Source organism: Antennarius striatus, chromosome 4, assembly GCF_040054535.1.
Source record: "Antennarius striatus isolate MH-2024 chromosome 4, ASM4005453v1, whole genome shotgun sequence".
Taxonomy (NCBI): domain Eukaryota; kingdom Metazoa; phylum Chordata; class Actinopteri; order Lophiiformes; family Antennariidae; genus Antennarius; species Antennarius striatus.
The window spans coordinates 25528347-25546635 of record NC_090779.1 but is presented as its reverse complement, the minus strand read 5'-3'; the positions used below and the strand labels follow the sequence as shown (position 1 = coordinate 25546635).

General features: G+C 46.8%; 1 protein-coding gene across 2 annotated transcripts; it reads left to right on the top strand.

The window, feature by feature from the left end:
* Nucleotides 1-1215: 1215 nt before the first annotated feature.
* LOC137594344 (chemokine-like protein TAFA-5) lies at nucleotides 1216-14568 on the top strand. Of its 2 annotated transcripts, none has more exons than XM_068313764.1 (4): nucleotides 1216-1772; nucleotides 5718-5867; nucleotides 8529-8656; nucleotides 13974-14568. In XM_068313764.1, exons 1-4 carry the CDS (start codon nucleotides 1682-1684, stop codon nucleotides 13980-13982), a joined length of 378 nt encoding a protein of 125 aa, XP_068169865.1. In that variant the 5' UTR covers nucleotides 1216-1681; the 3' UTR covers nucleotides 13983-14568. The 2 variants fall into 2 exon arrangements, with proteins under 2 accessions (XP_068169865.1, XP_068169864.1); XM_068313763.1 differs by lacking the exon at nucleotides 13974-14568 and adding an exon at nucleotides 8817-9369.
* The last annotated feature ends 3721 nt before the right edge of the window (nucleotides 14569-18289 follow it).

The following is an 18289-nucleotide window of genomic DNA, read 5'->3' as shown; positions in this document are numbered from 1 at the left end:
CTGTATATTTCCTGTATGTTTCCTGTATATGTCCTGTATATTTCCTGTATGTTTCCTGAATATTTCCTATATATTTCCAGTATATTTCCTGTATATGTCCTGTATATTTCCTGCATATTTCCTATATATTTCCTGTATATTTGCTGTATATTTCCTTTATATTTCCTGTATATTTCCTATACATTTCCTGTATATTTCCTGTATGTTTCCTGTATATTTCCTGTAAATTTCCTATATATTTCCTGTATATTTCCTGAATATTTCCTAAATATTTCCTGTATGTTTCCTGTATATTTCCTGTATGTTTCCTATATATTTCCTGTATGTTTCCTGTATATTTCCTGTAAATTTCCTGTATATTTCCTGAATATTTCCTAAATATTTCCTGTATATTTCCTGTATGTTTCCTGTATATTTCCTGTAAATTTCCTATTTATTTCCTGTATATTTCCTGAATATTTCCTAAATATTTCCTGTATATTTCCTGTATGTTTCCTGTATATTTCCTGTATGTTTCCTGTATATTTCCTGTATGTTTCCTGTATATTTCCTGTATGTTTCCTACATACTGTATATTGGAGCAGATTTCCTGGAGACTCGTCTGATCAGCTCTGGTTCTCTCGTCAATAACTCCCCGGTGACCTTCCTCTAACTTCCACTCGTTCTCCACTCGTCTTTATGAGCGTCTCTCTTTCTTTCTTGGGGGGCTTTCAGCGAGAAACATCAGCAAGAATTCCCCCATTACTGCCCAAAATTACCCCCACACCAGTGGATGTGATTGTGCCTTTGCACAGGATGAAGGGCCCCCTGGGGGGCCACTCTCACAGGACGCAGCGACTAACGGGGCCCTTAAAGGGGAGGAAATGCACTCAAGGTCCCCTCATGGTGGGAGAGATGCACTCAGTGATGACGTCATGTGACACGTCACGTCTGGTCCACTCATGGACCTGATGTCAGTTCGATCCAGATGTAATTAAACCCCCAGATAAACACCTGATCGATGGATTCCCGTTGATTATTGGTTTCATTAGCATTCAGATCGATATCTGCCCTTTGACCTGCGGCCAGCGGGTGAACCGGGTAACGACCCCCACCATCAGCGGGTGGTCCGGTCAGCTCCACTCCGGTTCAGTCGCTGGAGAGAGTCGTGTGACGTCACTCCGTGATTACAGAGAGCGCGCGCGAGAGACGGGGAGTCGGTGTGGAGTCTGCAGACCGGGACGGACCCCAGACCCAGACCCAGACCCAGACCCAGACCCAGCATCCTCCCCCCGGCACCGAGCACCGGGCACCCACCGGACGCTCCGCGGGGGACCGGCGCGTCATGCGCGCTGAGCGGCTGCGGCCAGGCCCGGTGTCGGTTCGCCCACGTTCGGAGGGATTTACGCGGACAGGTGGACCGGGGGTGTCGGTATCCGCGGGGCGCAAACAGCTGTGAGCGGGGGGGCGGACAACCGGGAAACTTCCCCGTGTGGCTGATGCGGCGGAGGGGGGATCTGGGGAGCCCCCACCGGACCGTCCGGGGACGGAGAACGAGAATTCCCACAGTTTGACTTCACATCGAGGAGATGCGAGCCGCCGCCGCCGCTGCTCCCCCCGGTGACTCCGGGACGGACGCGGCGTGTTGAGACGCACCGGCCCACGGACACCCCACGCGTGAACTTTTCTCTCCCCGCTCCTCATGCAGCTCCTCCGGGGGGTCTGGGCTCCGAGCGCCGCGGCGGGCTGCGTGCTGCTGCTGCTGCTGCTGCACGGACACGTCCTGAGGGAAGGTAGGTGTGTGTGTGTGTGTGTGTGTGTGTGTGTGTGTGTGTGTGTGTGTGTGTGTGTGTGTGTGTGTGTGTGTGTGTGTGTGTGTGTGTAAGGTCAAATAGAATGTCAGAACAGCAGGTAAAAAGACTTTTTTTTTGCGCTTTCGTGCTTCTTTTCAGCGGAAACAGGTGACACCACACACACACACACACACACACACACACACACACACACACACACACACACACACACACACACACACACACACGTCCCCTGAGCCACATCGTGATGAGTTAAAATAAAAGTGAACGAGATCAATAGAATAATAAATAATAAAATAGAATAGAGTATAAATAAATTATAACGTCTTGTTTTGATTAAAGTGATCGATTAACCCCTTCTTTACTCCACACATTAACTTGAATTAATTTAATCAAATCAAATACAAACAATAAACCAATTATAAACCAATCACATCGGCATTGATCGTTATTGATCACAGCAGATTTCAGAGCTGATTCCTTTAGCAGCTGATTGATCAAAGTGTGTCTAATGAAGGTGTAATAACACGAGGCGTTGAGTAAGTAGCCCTACATGCTGATGGTTAGGTAATTCTTTATTGGTCCCGCAGCAGGACGTCGGTTCTGTCCATTCTGTCTGGACCCTCCACCACAGCGGGGTTTGAACCTATGAGCCCCCATCAGAACCTCCCGTTCCGTGACCAGACGTGAACCTGTGGAGGCGATCAGCTTTTAGTGTCCGTCCCCTGAACCGTGATGTGGACCAATCTTTGCTTTCAGGTCATGTGACAGTTGTTCTGAGGCTCCCATGATGCCCCTCTTCAGAGAAGATGCAAAGAGAACAACTTTACAATCAGCCCCCTGAAATACCCGTTCCCGTGACTGGCTTCACCTGTGTGGAGGTCAAGGGTCAGCGAGCTGACCAAACAAATGTTGCGTTCCAATTATTAACGTAAAGGTATTCAAATCAATAAAACAAGGGGCCCCAAATTGAAGCACCTGCCTACTTTACCTTCAGTAATTATTACACACCTTCTGCAAACACTATAAAGGTCATTTAACCTTACAAACATCACTGCGTCTGTCTGTTGTTGATGTATTTAACGGAATTACTGATCGGAACAACCAGTGATTATAAAAGAAAATCAGGCCAATCAGGTACAGGTGTGGAGATGAGGCTCCACCCACAAGTTCAGCCCCGCCTCCTGCCACACCCCAGCAGAGCAACGTGAGACAAATTAAAAATATATATATACACACGCACTACATTGTATTCCGGCCTCGTCTGTCGCTGTGCACACACACACACACACACACACACACACACACACACACACACACACACACACACACACACACAAACACACACACACACACACACACACACACTTTCCGGCATCGGGGGATCAGCAAACAGCCGCTGTGTCGCGTCAAAACCAATTCCAGCCTCATCGTTATTCCTCCGTCTCCCCTCTGAGGACAAACGGGACTACAGTCGTCTTCTCGCTGTTCTTATTTTCAATTTGCAGGGAATTTAAAAGAGATGATGGGAAATAAAAAAAAGCCGACCAGAAGCCATCGAGCGGTTGTCAGTTTATCTTCCTGCCGTTGGTTGGTGAATAGATTACATGTCAGCGCTGATGGAGCAACACAGCGTGTCAAGCAGAGAACAATGCAGTGTAATTTAATTATCACGCCGTGCCGACGGCGTTCTGCTCAGAGTCGTTAGGCGGGAAGAAGGATCCGTCCGGCCAGACGGAACCTCAAAATATACAAGACTGTTACCGCAGAGGAAACTGAAGGAGAGACGGTGCAGCGAGCGGCTGCTGGAAATAAGAAGGGACTAAAACCATGACACATCCGAAATACTACAACCCTAACCCCTGACCCTGACCCCTGACCCCTAACCTCTTCATCCTAGCGTCCAGCAGCAGCGGTAGGAACACGAGGAAGTCCGACGCTAACAAGGAAGCAGAGCCCTGCCTCTGTGTTGCTCCCGGTTACGGTGATGCTTGTTAGTGAACAGCTTTCTACATCATCTGCAGGCTGCATCCTGATTCCTGCGCCATCCTCCAGGGCGGCTCCATCGCAAAAAAACCCCGAGACGTTTCAGTTTTCATATCACCATTTAAAGTGCAGCGTAAAGATCTGGTGTCAGTCTGTAACCTCTGACCTGTGACCTCTCACCCCAAAGCTCTCTGATTGTTGAGCGTGTTGAAATCTGATTGTTTCACAGAGTTTCTGGTTTGGAGATGATTTTTCACCCCAGCCGGACCAATCACTGATGCCTAAAAAGGTCCAAATATTTGATAATCAATCAAAAAGAAAGTTCATTGATCATAGTTCTTTACAAACAAACACAAAGCAATCCCATTGGCCCCCACCTCGGATCATGTGACCCTCATCTTGCAGTCTGTTGCTCGTTCAAGTCTTTTCTAAGAGAGGGGGGGGATCCAAGGCTCTATTGATGAAGTTCATCAGCATGCAGGGACAGCATCGGCCGTCACCATGACAACCAAATACAGCCACCAGCACCCCCATTCCCCAGGGCTCCTCTCCCCATGACTCCACCAGCATTCATCGTTCTGCTCCGCCTTCCATCAGGTTCTAATGGACGCCTACAGTCACATATTTATCTCTACTACCCAGAATCCTCAGCGCTTCTGCGAAGTCTTGTCTCCGCGCCGGCGGCATGGCTTCCTGGATGCGTCTGTCGGTCGATTGGTTGTCTGACGGACAAATTTGGAACTATAGAAAAGTTTGTTTTGACATTTTGTACAAGTGTTCATGGTGCCCAGAGGATGAGCCCCACTTTAAGGACCCCCCACTTTTACTGCAGCAGCATCTCCCTTCATGTTCAGTGAAACATCCCAACATCTGTTGGATGGTGAGACGTGTAGCGGGGAGTGGAGGGTTCCCCCCAGTGAGGTTCTCAGTGGGGGGGTCCTGTGGGACATCAACAGCTGTTGGTGCTGAAGCCGACACCCCCCCCCTTCACGACACATCTGAACCACACGCGGTTTATTATCTCCCATCGTCCTGACAGATGCTATAGCACCGACGCGCTAACCGGAGAAACGTTTTGCTATTGTCACCTGTCACATGGTTCCATGGTATCCATGGTAACCAGAGAGGTCAAGGATAGGTTTTTGTTTGCGTTTTTACGTTGTTTCTGTCAATCAGACAATCAATAAAACAACAGCTGAAAGCAGGGTGGGTCGGAGTTGTTGTCGGTCTTGTTGTCGGTCTTGTTGTCGGTCTTGTTGTCGGTCTTGTTGTCGGTCTTGTTGTCGGTCTTGTTGTCGGTCTTGTTGTTGGTCTTGTCGGTCTTGTTGTCGGTCTTGTTGTCAGTCTTGTTGTCGGTCTTGTTGTCGGTCTTGTTGTCGGTCTTGTTGTCGGTCTTGTTGTCAGTCTTGTTGTCGGTCTTGTCGGTCTTCTTGTCGGTCTTGTCGGTCTTGTTGTCGGTCTTGTTGTCGGTCTTGTTGTCGGTCTTGTCGGTCTTGTTGTCGGTCTTGTTGTCGGTCTTGTTGTCGGTCTTGTCGGTCTTGTTGTCGGTCTTGTCGTCGGTCTTGTCGGTCTTGTCGGTCTTGTTGTCGGTCTTGTTGTCGGTCTTGTTGTCGGTCTTGTCGGTCTTGTTGTCGGTCTTGTCGTCGGTCTTGTCGGTCTTGTCGGTCTTGTTGTCGGTCTTGTTGTCGGTCTTGTTGTCGGTCTTGTTGTCGGTCTTGTTGTCGGTCTTGTTGTCGGTCTTGTTGTCGGTCTTGTTGTCGGCAGCAGAGCAATGCCCTTCCTTCCAGAAGTCCCCGATGTCCCAGAAGGCTGTTCCTTCTACGACTGTGACGTGAACCCGACTCGTGATCTCGGCTCGTGAACATACGTGTGCTTGTTGTTCTGTGCATCTCCTGACATGTTGCTGACCTCTGACCTCTGACCTCCTGTTGTCTCCAGGGCAGCTGGCGGCAGGAAGCTGTGAGATCGTCCTTCTGGACCGGGACAGCAGCCAGCCCAGGAGGACCATCGCCCGGCAGACGGCCCGCTGCGCCTGCAGGAAGGGGCAGATCGCCGGGACCACGCGAGCCCGGCCCGCCTGTGTGGACGGTGAGACCATAACCTACCCAGAATCCTTTGCTTTCAAACAGAACAAGTCATTGAGGACTCCAGAACGCCCGGCTGTCGTCCTGGAGTTCTGGCTCGGGGTCATCCCAGGAGGTCACACCCGACAGAAACTCCATCACGGCAGAAATCTTTAGTTCACGTCAGTTTAAAATAGAATCTGTGTGAGTTGGATTTGGAAAAGCAGCTGCAGGTGGAACTCTTTTCCTCCCCGTTGGAGCAGAACTCCAAGATGTTCTTGATGGGATTCCAACTCCCTCAGATTCCAGGCACTTGGGAGGACAAACGAGACGAGACGAGACCTTTTAGCTTTACATCGGGCGGCGATGGACCGAAAAGGGCAACGAGGCGTTGTGTTCAGGGACTGTGAGGCGTTCAGGGTGTTTACTGGAGTCTGAGACATTCAGCGCTCCTCATGACCTCAGATACAAAACAAGACAGAAGGAAATATCAGCGGAGGTGAAGCAGATGATTGGATGTGGCGAGATAAAGAATCGTCGCTGATGTGTTCAGTCGGTCTGAACGCAGAACGACTCGGAGACGGTTGTTTTATTCTGACGGGTGAATCTGTTCCGTAGAACCGGTTCTGTTGTCGCCGCTCCGGTTCCCCTGGGACGGGCGTCGTCCCTCCTTCTGGACATCGTCCGTGATGAATGAAGCGATTACAAACCGGCCTCGTCTCGTTTCGGATAAATGAACCGTGCTGAGCGGCGGCGGCAGCGGTGGATGGATCTGCGCTGCGCTGGTTCATTAATCAGTGTGTTGGCGTGGCGTTCGCAGGTGTTCAGGTGTTCACTGATACCTGAGATTAATCCACATCACTGTTTGTTAGTGTGAACGTCTGCTCGCTATATTTAACACCTGAAAACTCACCGATTCCCTGTGAAACTCAACCAAACTGCTGAGTGTGACGGTCGGCGGACCTGGAGGGGTTCAGGGCCACCAGGGGCACCAAACCCCCCAGGGCTGGAAAGAAGAGTCAGAAGCTGAGCTGAGTTTTTAGTCAGGGTGGGATACAGCTGAGGTGATGGAGACATGATGGAGGGAACAGGTGGAGGGGGTTAGGTTTAGGTTTAGGCTAGGTTAAGGTTAGGTTTAGAATAGGGTCTAGGGTTGGGGGTCTGGGTTGGGATCTTGTGGACCAACACGGAGGACACATTGAAGAAGAATCCGTCCATCAGGAACCTTTTTGTGATCAGGATGGTCCAGATCAGAGACTAAAGATTCCTTCACCTGTCCCGGCAGGGAAATTATTTTTCCACTCTTGTAGTTGGTACTCTTTACACACACATACATGCAGTAATCCCTTGCTTGTTTGCGCTTCAAGATTTTTATGAGGTAGTCACGTGATACCGAACGCGCATGCTATTGGCTGACAGCATCCACACTTCCGTGTTTTAAAAAAACACTTGTGTTTTAAACTGTCTATCGGAGTGTTTTAACAGTAATACAGATAGAAGGTGGTTTAATGTCAGGATGGGGGGGTTCAGAAACATTTAAATTAGCGTAAATAATAAAATAATTTGTCGCTATATTGAGGAATCTCATTTTCACGGGTGGTCCTGGAACGTATTAACAGCAGGGATTACCGCATGGATAAAAAAATAATGTCCCCTCACCCTCGTTGGGCGGTATCTGTGTCCTCTTTCAGGCCCCTGGGGGTCTCAGGGTTCTGTCAGTACCTTAGCTGTTCGTAGGACTGTGCTCTTCTGGACTGAGGCTTCAGACTTTGTTCCAGGAATCTGCGGGAGCCCCGCTCCCCGTTTGGAGCTCAGGTAGCCCGTTTGGAGCTCAGGTAGCCCGTTTGGAGCTCAGGTAGCCCGTTTGGAGCTCAGGTAGCTCCACGCGGTTCTGCTGCTCAGATGAACTCCCGGCTGAGCCGAGCTGCTCCCATCAGGAACCGCTCTGCTAATTGGGGGCTAACAGGCTATCACAATCACACCGGCGCTCCAATGGGACGGGTGATTACCTGCTAATGGATCACAGCCTGCGCACACCTGAGCGGCTATCCATCCCCACAGGTGATTGGCTGGGGAGAACGTCACCTGATCCGGATAAAACCAGGAAGTCTGAGCCCACAGGACGTCCAGGGAATCTGTTCTGAGTTCAATTAAATGTTCAATGTTCCTGTTCAATTAAATCTCCTCCTCATTCTCACACCCCCCCAACCCCCTTTCTCTCTGTGGGCCAATCAGGGAGCCACGATATGCAAATGAGGTTGTGAGAATGTCCTATTTCTTTATAAATAGCTGCTGACGATGAAGAGCGGCGTGTACAGTCAACACAATCAGATATTCTCTGACGAGGTGATCGACCTCTTAATCCAACAACGATTAAAACGGGATTAAAAGATGCATGTCAACAACAACCAACAACCAACAACAACCAACAACAACCAACGTCATCACTTCATTAGCTGGAAATTCATTTAAAAATTGTTTTTGTATTTATTTTTTATGACTCGCTTCATAGAGAAAACTAGAACACGGTGAATAAGTCAGACTTAAGTTATCTTACTTATTAACTGTCGTGTGTAGAAAATGTATTAAAGTCCAAAGAAGCAAATTAAGGATAAAACGGAGGATTTATTATGAAGCCTGACTTAGTAACAAACAAACAAACATGTCCTCCCCCCCCCCCCCCCAGTTCACATCGTCTGGACCCGGCGCTGGTGTGAGATGACTCCATGTCTGGACCAGGAGGGCTGCGACCTTCTGGTCAACCGATCGGGCTGGACCTGCACACAACCTGGGGGCCGGGTCAAGACCACCACGGTGAGATGTGAACCCATGTGGGTGTGTTATATATATATATACATATGTATTTATTCTTTTTTATTTTTACATGTCACTTCCTGTTACCGGTTAGTCTCCCGTTTTCCTCATTCGTCGTTGGTCTATCTCGTCTAAATGGGTTGAATCTCTGAATCTCCAGTCTGGAATGTAAATTGAAGACTGGAGATTGGTGGTGGTGACGGCTGATGGATCTCCACAGACTAGATGATGGGGGTGGGTAGACCTAATACATCACAACGAGTAACTCAGAGGTGCTGAGACATTCGTTGTCAGGAAGCCAACAGCCAGACGTCGTACCTGGATGAGAACGTCACACGGACCGACTGGCGTGTTGAAGCCTCACACGGACCGGCTGGCGTGTTGAAGCCTCACACGGACCGGCTGGCGTGTTGAAGGACAGCAGATGGGTTTTCCTCGCTGTGAGGTGAACAACAGAACGGCTACAGCGTTCATTAAGACTCCAAAGGAACCATCAGAGGAGCAAATGTCTTCTGATGAGCCACGAGGAAGTCTAGAGCATCTAATCAGTGATTTGTAATGAGTGTGGGGGAGAACTCCTCCACGCCATCTGAGGTCTCCATGGACCGGTGGGGGCTTCAGATCGGTGGTCCTCCTTTGTAGATATAGAGTTTAAACTTGTCAGTCAGTTCACCCCAACAACTCCAGGAAACATCTTCAGCTGATCCAGGAAGCAGCTCAGAACTTTGAGAGATCACCTGATGCCTGTTAACGCACAAACAGAACGTTAACAAATACTTATTTTATGTATTGAAACCGTATATATTTGTTTATAATAGTTTACCCATATAACACCATGATATTTGTTTATAATCAATAGAAAAATTTATAAAAACCCATATATTTGTTTATAATAACTAGACTATAAAACAAGATATATTTGTTTATAAATCTATTTATAAAAATGCTGTATTTGTTTTTAATAAATACAATTTATAAAACACTAAATTTAGAAATCACTATATATTTGATTTAAACAAATGCAATATTTATAAAAACACTATATATTTTTTATAATGAATACAATTTATAAAACATATTTTTATAATCAATAGATTATTAAAACAATATATATGTATAATATTTATAAAACACTATATTTTTAAAATATACTATTTAAATATACTAATATACTATTTATTAAAAACACTGTTTTTAATACCCTATTTATAAATCACTATATATTTATTTTTAATTAAAATAATATTTATAAAACACTATATTTCAGGTGGTAGACAGCAGAGTTGAGTCCAAATCTATAGTTTTAATAACAGTAGAGCCCAAATAATCAGACAATCAGGCGCATCAAACATACGACAGGCAGAACCTGAGAACCGAACACTATCAGAGCGCGGTAGAAAAGTGAACAGAACGCTGAAAGTGGAACAAGTCACTAGTAACCTGTGCTGAATAAGGGTGATGTGGGAGTGGTCGATGGAGATGAGGAGCAGGTGGAGCGGCACAGGTGACAGGAAGGAGCTGATGGCCGATGGCAGGGAGGGAGCTGGAGAAAGACAGGAGATGAAACCCTGCATCACTTTAGTTAATAATAAATTAATGTTTATTAATCACTATATGACATTTGTTTATAATAAATAGAATATTTATAAAACACTATTTGTTTCCTAGTTTGATCAATAAAAGACTACATGATATTTGGTTATAAAGTACCTCAATAAAAAGCTATATATTTGTTTATAATTAATAGTTTATCAATAAAGACAAAGCAAATAAAAAATAGTTAATTAAAACTATACGTTTACCTATAAATAATAATTCATCAAAACACTACAAAAATTTTTATGTAAAAAGTATATCCATTAAGACAGTATTATATTTGTGTATAATACAATATCAGTAAACACTAAATGTTTGTAATAAATAAAACAACAATAAACACTTTTTGTTTACGATATCAACATTAATAAACACTATATGATGTGTGTTTATAAAATATATTATCAATAAACACTAAATGATGTATTTTTATAATAAATACAGTATCAATAAACCCTATATGATGTTTGTTGGTAATAAATACAATATCAATAATCAATACAGTGCGTGAGACACAAACGTGCTTCAAACAGTCTGTCAGAGTGTTTTAAAGGTGATACAGATAGAAGGTGGTTTAATATCAGTATGGAGAGGGGTCAGAAATGTTTAAATTACCATAAATAATAAAATAGTGTGTAGTTTGTGGGATGTCCTGTCGGTGTTCGGTGGCCGTCCTCCACACCTGTATAAACACACCTGAGCTGACACAGGTCCCCACGTTTCGGCTCCCGGTGTCGTCGTCGGTCACCTGTGTCTCAGAACCACAGGACGGGACGACACCTGAGGCTCCTGGACCGTTAAAAATGAATTCATTGCTCTCTTTAATATTTTAAGAAGATTTCGTCGTGTTTTCTTGTGTCTCCAGAAATAAATAGTATAAATAAATAGAGTCTGAGCTCATTGTTTCTCTGGACCAGCTGCAATTCATCACAAAGCAATTATGCTGGAAACGAGGACGCCGGCTTTCCAGTTTACTCCCAGCTGCAGAGTTTATCATGGACACACACACACACACACACACACACACACACACACACACACACACACACACACACACACACACACACACACACACACACACAGAACATGTTCTCCTGATATGCAGAAGAATCAGAGGTTAATTTGACGGGCTCGTTTCCTCCTGGCTGAAACGGTTTTCTTTGTTCTGGCTGTTTGATTCTCTCGGTGGATGTTTTCTTCTCCAGCTGACAAGAGGTCAAAGGTCAGCAGCAGAAGCATATCTGACTGCAGCGCCGATAAGATAAATCATAGCATGTTTTTTCATGAGTTTAAAGCTGAAGGAGACACAAATCACTGCTTCCTCCCACTGCAGGCTTCATGCCAGATGCTAATTAGCTGCTAGCGCTAACGTTTAACAGAACACAACCCAGCTGAAGTAGCCTCAGGCTAATCAGACTGATCCACTCCAGGTGTGGAGAGGAGCAACAGGTGTGGAGACGAGGCTCCGCCCACAGGTTCAGCCACTCCTCCTGCCACGCCCAAGCCCAGCAGAGCGCTACCTTCTTCTGATTGGTTGCGTCAAAAGAGTCCGTAGGTGTGAGTGTTGTGTGTTTGTGTTTGGTGTGGCTCTGTGATGAGCTGGCGTCTTGTCCAGGGTGTACCCCGTTTTTGACCATAGACAGCTGGGATAGACTCCAGCAGACCGGGACCCGCAAGGGTGGATGGACAAACGGACGGATGGACAAATGGATGGATGTATGGATGGATAGGACATCTTCCTTCAGCAGTAAAAAAAAAAAAAATTTTTAATTAAACACATGTACATTTTTTTAAATAAAAAAATATAAATTAAATATATCTAAATTATATAAATAGATGTGTGTGTTTTTAATTTTTTTAGTTTATTTTCCGGTTAAAAATGACTGGAAGGAAAACACCATCCAGAAAACCTTGACTTTAATCTTCATTCAGTAACATGACAACATTTTGCTGGATGATGATGAAGCTGGATGATGATGACGCTGGATGATGATGAAGCTGGATGATGATGAAGCTGGACGATGATGAAGCTGGATGATGATGAAGCTGGATGATGATGACGCTGGATGATGATGAAGCTGGACGATGATGACGCTGGATGATGATGAATCTGGTAAACAGGGATTATCTGGTTCCTCTCTGAGGAACCAGTCCATCATATTCCCAGTGGTTCCAGACACGTGTCGTTTCTGCTGACTTGACTCCAGAGAGGAGCTCCGGCCGGTGAGACGTTCTGAAGGCGTGACCCAGATTCTTCACTCCGGTTGGTCAACCCCTGCCGTCCTCCAGGAGGCTGGAACTGGCCCGTGGTTTTCTTGTCAGAGCGTTTTTTCTACGACGGCGAACATGTACTCCTCCTGCAGGAGTTTGATAGATGTTAGGAATGTTCTCCACACGGTTCCTCCGTGTTCAATCAGCTGTGAGCTGGTGGAGGAATGTTGATGGATGCTGAGGCCCCGCTCGTCCTTGTCTGACTCCTACGACTCTTTACGGATTCCAGCTGCAGTCGAACACGATGGCGATGAATAATTCAGGAGTCGGCGCCGTTGTTGTTTCTTCTTCTTCTTGTGAGTCTTCACCTGAAAGCAATTACAGAAAGCTCTGCCTCCGCCGGGGGAACAGAAATGAAGTGTCCCCGCTCATCCCCAAAAGTTCATGTTTTTAATCAGAACCCAACCCCCCCCAGAGGATCGGTCCACACACCGGCTGGAGCAAATGTCAAATGAGACTCTATTAGTGGAGCTCTGCAGAAAAACATCACGTTTAAATATACAATACATAAACAGAGTTCATTTGACCTCCAGAAAGCAGTGCATCCTGGGATACGCTTTGAGGAAAATGTGTGCGTCCAAAAGTAATAACAGAACATACGGTGGAAGCGTATGCGAGGATTGAATTCAGTACAATATAAAAGACTAAAGAAACTGTTAATTTTAGAAAAAAAAGTTATTTAAATTAATCATAATTTTAAATATATATATAATTAATTAATAATAGTTAATTTTAAAATTATAAAAAATAAATTATTTAAACTATTTAAAATAAAATTTTAAATAGTTCATTTAAAAAAAAGGGTAAGAATATACATTAGTTTTATCAAAATGTTAAAGCCTGGTAGTTATTTAAAAAAAACAGTTTTAGAAATGTAATATAGATGTAATATATATATATATTAATATATAATATATTATTTTTCACTTTTACTTTTCACTCAATAATTTTCCTTGCCTTTAATTCATATTTTCTCCTGTGGACACTGAACCAAGCTGACAGAACCTTCACACACATTTAGTACTATCTGTAGTAATATCTGTAGTAATATCTGTAGTAATACCTGCAGTAATATCTGTAGTAATATCTGTAGTAATATCTGTAGTAATATCTGTAGTAATACCTGTAGTAATATCTGTAGTAATACCTGTAGTAATACCTGTAGTAATATAATATCTGTAGTAACATCTGTAGTAATACCTGTAGTAATATCTGTAGTAATATCTGTAGTAATATCTGTAGTAATACCTGTAGTAATACCTGTAGTAATACCTGTAGTAATACTTGTAGTAATACTGTAGTAATACTGTAGTACTACATGTCTGTTTAACGGCTGAGGATGGAACACATAGATAATAAGGGATAAATTAGCTTCTGATTAGCCTCCAGAAACGCGGGGGGGGGGACACTCTGATTGGTGGACCTGACGCTGCTTCTTCCTGTCCTCCAGGTCTCCTGACAGAGACAACAACGACAGACCGCCCAAAGCCTGAGACTAAGCTCCTCCCATCGCTCACGCCCCCGCCCTCCATCACCAGGTGGAGGATTGACCACAGCCGCTGACGACCAATCATGATCCACCTGACGAGCCTGAGAGCGAGGGGGGGGGCGGCGGTCCCCGCCTCACGCTCGACGTCCTCTTGGGGACCAAAGCGACTGTTTCCCCAGGACAGGAGTGGATTCCGTGTTTTCCTGACGTGTTTTTTTCTGACCAAAGATGATGAAGATGGACTTCCAGCCTCGAGCCGCTATGTCATGCGTATGTATGGCTATGTCATGTACAGAAACGAACGCAAATCACACAGGAAGTGACATAAGAGAGCAAAGGAGACTGTATGAGTTGATGACGAGACATTTATCTGTTGGGGCGGTTCAGATGTTCAGATGAACATCGGTCCGGTGGAGAACACGCCTGCAGACGTGTTCCACAGACTGACCTGCATCAATCACCATGGAGACGAGGTCAAAGTACTTTTATAAGAAACTGTGAATGAAATCCTCCAGTTCTGCTTTATGATCCTCCTGAGACACGACGCAACCAAACAACGCAAATAAACACCGTTAAAGTCCAGGTTTCAGCGTCTTTGCTTGCAGACGTGAGCTTCCATATCCAGGTGGGTCCAGGTGGGTCCAGGTGGGTCCAGGTGGGTCCATGAGGTCTCCATGGAACAGAGACTGGTTTATGTCGACACTGAGTCACAGACGTTTGGGGGGGGGGTCCAGTTCTCTGCAGCAGAGAAGATGGACGGTGTTGCATTCAAGGACGTCAGACCTTCCAGGTGTAATTAGCCGACACAGATTAAGGACATCCCTAGGGGGGTAAAAGTGGTCCCCACTCCAGTGGGCCGTTTGACCAACCTGACCCCCCACCCCCCACGCCCCACCGTCATGCTTCAGACCTGGTCCTTGTTTCTCAGATTAGATTCAGACGTTACTCTGTGTGTGTGTGTGTGTGTGTGTGTGTGTGTGTGTGTGTGTGTGTGTGTGTGTGTGTGTGTGTGTGTGTGTGTGTGTGTGTGTGTGTGTGTGTGAGGGCTCTGGGATTCATCGCATTCAGCTGGTCGTTGGTTTGAATCCCCAGATCGTTACAGCTGGAGCATCCAACGCCCTTTGTACAAGTCACGTTAACACACACACACACGCGCACACACACACACACACACACACACACACACACATTGGATTTACACAAAATTGGATTTAAAGGATTTCCACCAATTTACTGATCTTCTTTGTTTAACTTCACAGTGAAAAGAAATTATTTGTCCTGTTGGTCGTTTAATTCAGGGTCAGGGGTCAGAGGTCAGGTGTCAGGGGTCATGGCTTAGGGTCAATTAGAACTTTCTAAATGTCAGCTTGTGATGAATAATTAAACAAAATAACCAAAAATGTTTTTAGATTCAAAATGAAGAAACTTTATCAGATTCTAGCTGCAGAACAAATGATTTTCTTCGTCACATGAGAACGATGTGGTGAAGCTGGAGCTCCTGGTCCAGATCCTGGTCCAGATCCTGATCCAGATCCTGGTCCAGATCCTGGTCCAGATCCAGATCCAGATCCAGATCCAGATCCAGATCCAGATCCAGATCCAGATCCAGATCCAGATCCAGATCCAGATCCAGAACCAGCAGCTCAGAGGACCGGCTCATTGGTCCATTTGTCACCGTCAGCCGTCTGGATGTGTCTCCTGGGGATCGATGGCGTCCTGCCAGCCGTTATGACGTCGCGTCGCTGATTAAATGTCAGGAGGAGCCGATCGAAGGAACGCCGTCCCGTCAAGGTCGACGCCCATCACCCCGCCTTTGAATAAAACTTTATCCGCACCACGTTCTCATCTCTTGTTCTTCCTCGTCCGGCGCTGATCGCACAGAGGCTGAACAGACAGGTGGGGCAGGGAGGCGGGGCCAGGTGAACTGTGTCCCTGGGAAACGGGGCGGAGCTTGGAGGAAACCAGCTTCATGCAAACGTGACGAAGGCTTCAAGGACCGCTGAAGGACGGGGGGGTCCGCCTCACCAGGCGGGGGGCGGGCTCTGAGGAGGAGGAGGAGGGGCGGGAGGGTGTCGACACACGACAGGTGTGACAGTGGGCCCTGTGGGAGGAGCCTGGGGACGCAGATGATTAATGTGGGGTGAGAACCGTTTGCTGAAGGTCGGATGAGGACTGGGGGGGCGAGGATCGAGGCTGGGGGGCCTACCTGCTGCCACCTGTAGGACGGGGGCGGAGCTTTGCCTTTAAAGGACTCCCAGAAGTCCAGACTGACTCCCTGGTCTCCAGTCCCACCTCAGATCCGATGATGTCATCACTCAGAGGAAAAGGTTCACGCCGTTGTCATGACAACTTGTGAATAAAGACACGTGTTTCTATCCATGACTGGTAAAATCATTATAATCCTGCTGTAACGCTCATGCTAAGCTAACCATGAAGGGGTGGGGTCGGGGTTCGGTGGCGTCCGTTTTGCCGCCGCCCCCCCAGCGGTGAGCGGCCGGCGCTAAGAGGGAAAGCGTGTCCCGCCGTTGGAGCGTGAAATCCAGCTGATGTCACGTCACCGACCGACAGAATCATGAATTAAACACGTGGGGGGGGGGGGGGGGGCAGCACGGGGAGCATTCTGTTCTGACCTGCTGGACCAACAGGGGCCGTTCCTGAGGCTCCGCCCCATCCGGTCCCATCATGCTTTGCTCTGTGAGTCCGACTCTCCTGTCAGAGCGTCGCTGACGCGTCTCTGTATTGAGTGCTGTTTAACCTGCAGCGAGACGCTCGGCCTCCTGGGAAATGTGTCCCGTTCTCCTCCTACATCATCCATCACGGCCGCCGGGGGAGGCAGCGGCCCGTCGGGTCCCCGGGGGGGGGGGGGCGGGAAACGCTTCCGGCACAACAAGTTTGTGTTTAAAACACACGGCGCTGCGGCGACATGAAGGAGCGTTCTGAGTCGAGTAAACCGGGGAGCGTTCCATCGCTCAGCGCCCCCCAACCCCAGGATCCGGAGGAACCGCTTCTTATTTTATCTGCAGGCAGGAACACAAAACCAGGCTTAATCTGGAGCCACCAATCATTCCCGGAGCAGCGCCGCGCTGTCGGCGCGTATTTATAACCCCCTTCTGGGTCGGCTGCAGCGGGAGGTTCTGGTCAGATGGATCAGAAGACGTGCGACGGTAGCGCCGTCGTACGTACGCAATCTGGAGGTCAGCGTTGTCCCCGGAGGTCACGGAGAACCAGAACCAGAACCTACACCTCTATAAACCAGGATTCTTTGAACCAGGATTCTTTAAACCAGGATATTTTAAACCAGGATATTTTAAACCAGGATTCCTTAATTCAGGATTCTATAAATCAGGATTCTTTAAACCAGGATTCTTTAAACCAGGATTCTTTGAACCAGGATTTTCCAGGTCATCCAGTCACAGTCAAAATTTGAGACGTTTCAGTAATTCAGGGTCATTTTGCAGAACCCCCCCCCCCATCCCACACACACACCCACACCACACACACACACACACACACACACACCCACACACACACACACACCGTGGTGACGGGGTTCTAAAGGCACCTTCCTCCTCGTATCAGGGGACAGAACCTCAGTGGATGAAGCCCTGACAGCATCGCGGTCACTCCCACAATGCATCAGGCCTCATATATCAATTTTGCGCATGACTTCACACAACTGGCTCCCACCAAGGGGGGGGTCTCGGTCCGTTTGTCATTAGGGGATCATCAGTGGGGCCGGCACACACAAAGTCAGACCCCCACACACACACACACACACACACACACACACACACACACACACACACACACACACACACACACACACACACACACACACACACACACACACACACACACATTGGAGTCCACTAATCTCTTGTGCATTCGCTCATCAACGCTCACGACTTCACTTCATCGCGATTTTTGGTAGGCAGTCACGTGATACTGTACTCGCATTCTATTGGCTGACAGCATCAGGAAGTGCTTTAAACAGCCTATCAGAGTGTTTTAAAGGTAACACAGATAGAAGGTGGTTTAATATCAGTATGGGGGGGTTCATAAACATTTAAATTGCTGTAAATAATAAGATAAATAGTTTGTCGCGGAATTCGTTATTTGGGTGTGGTTCCTGAACGCATTAACAGTGAAGATTATTGGGATTATTGTACTCGGGTGTTCAGGATTAACATCAAGATTAAGGTTAAGATTAAGTTTATTTTAACCTTAACTACAAGCATCAAATATTAATAATACCGACACCTGTAATTAGATGGATG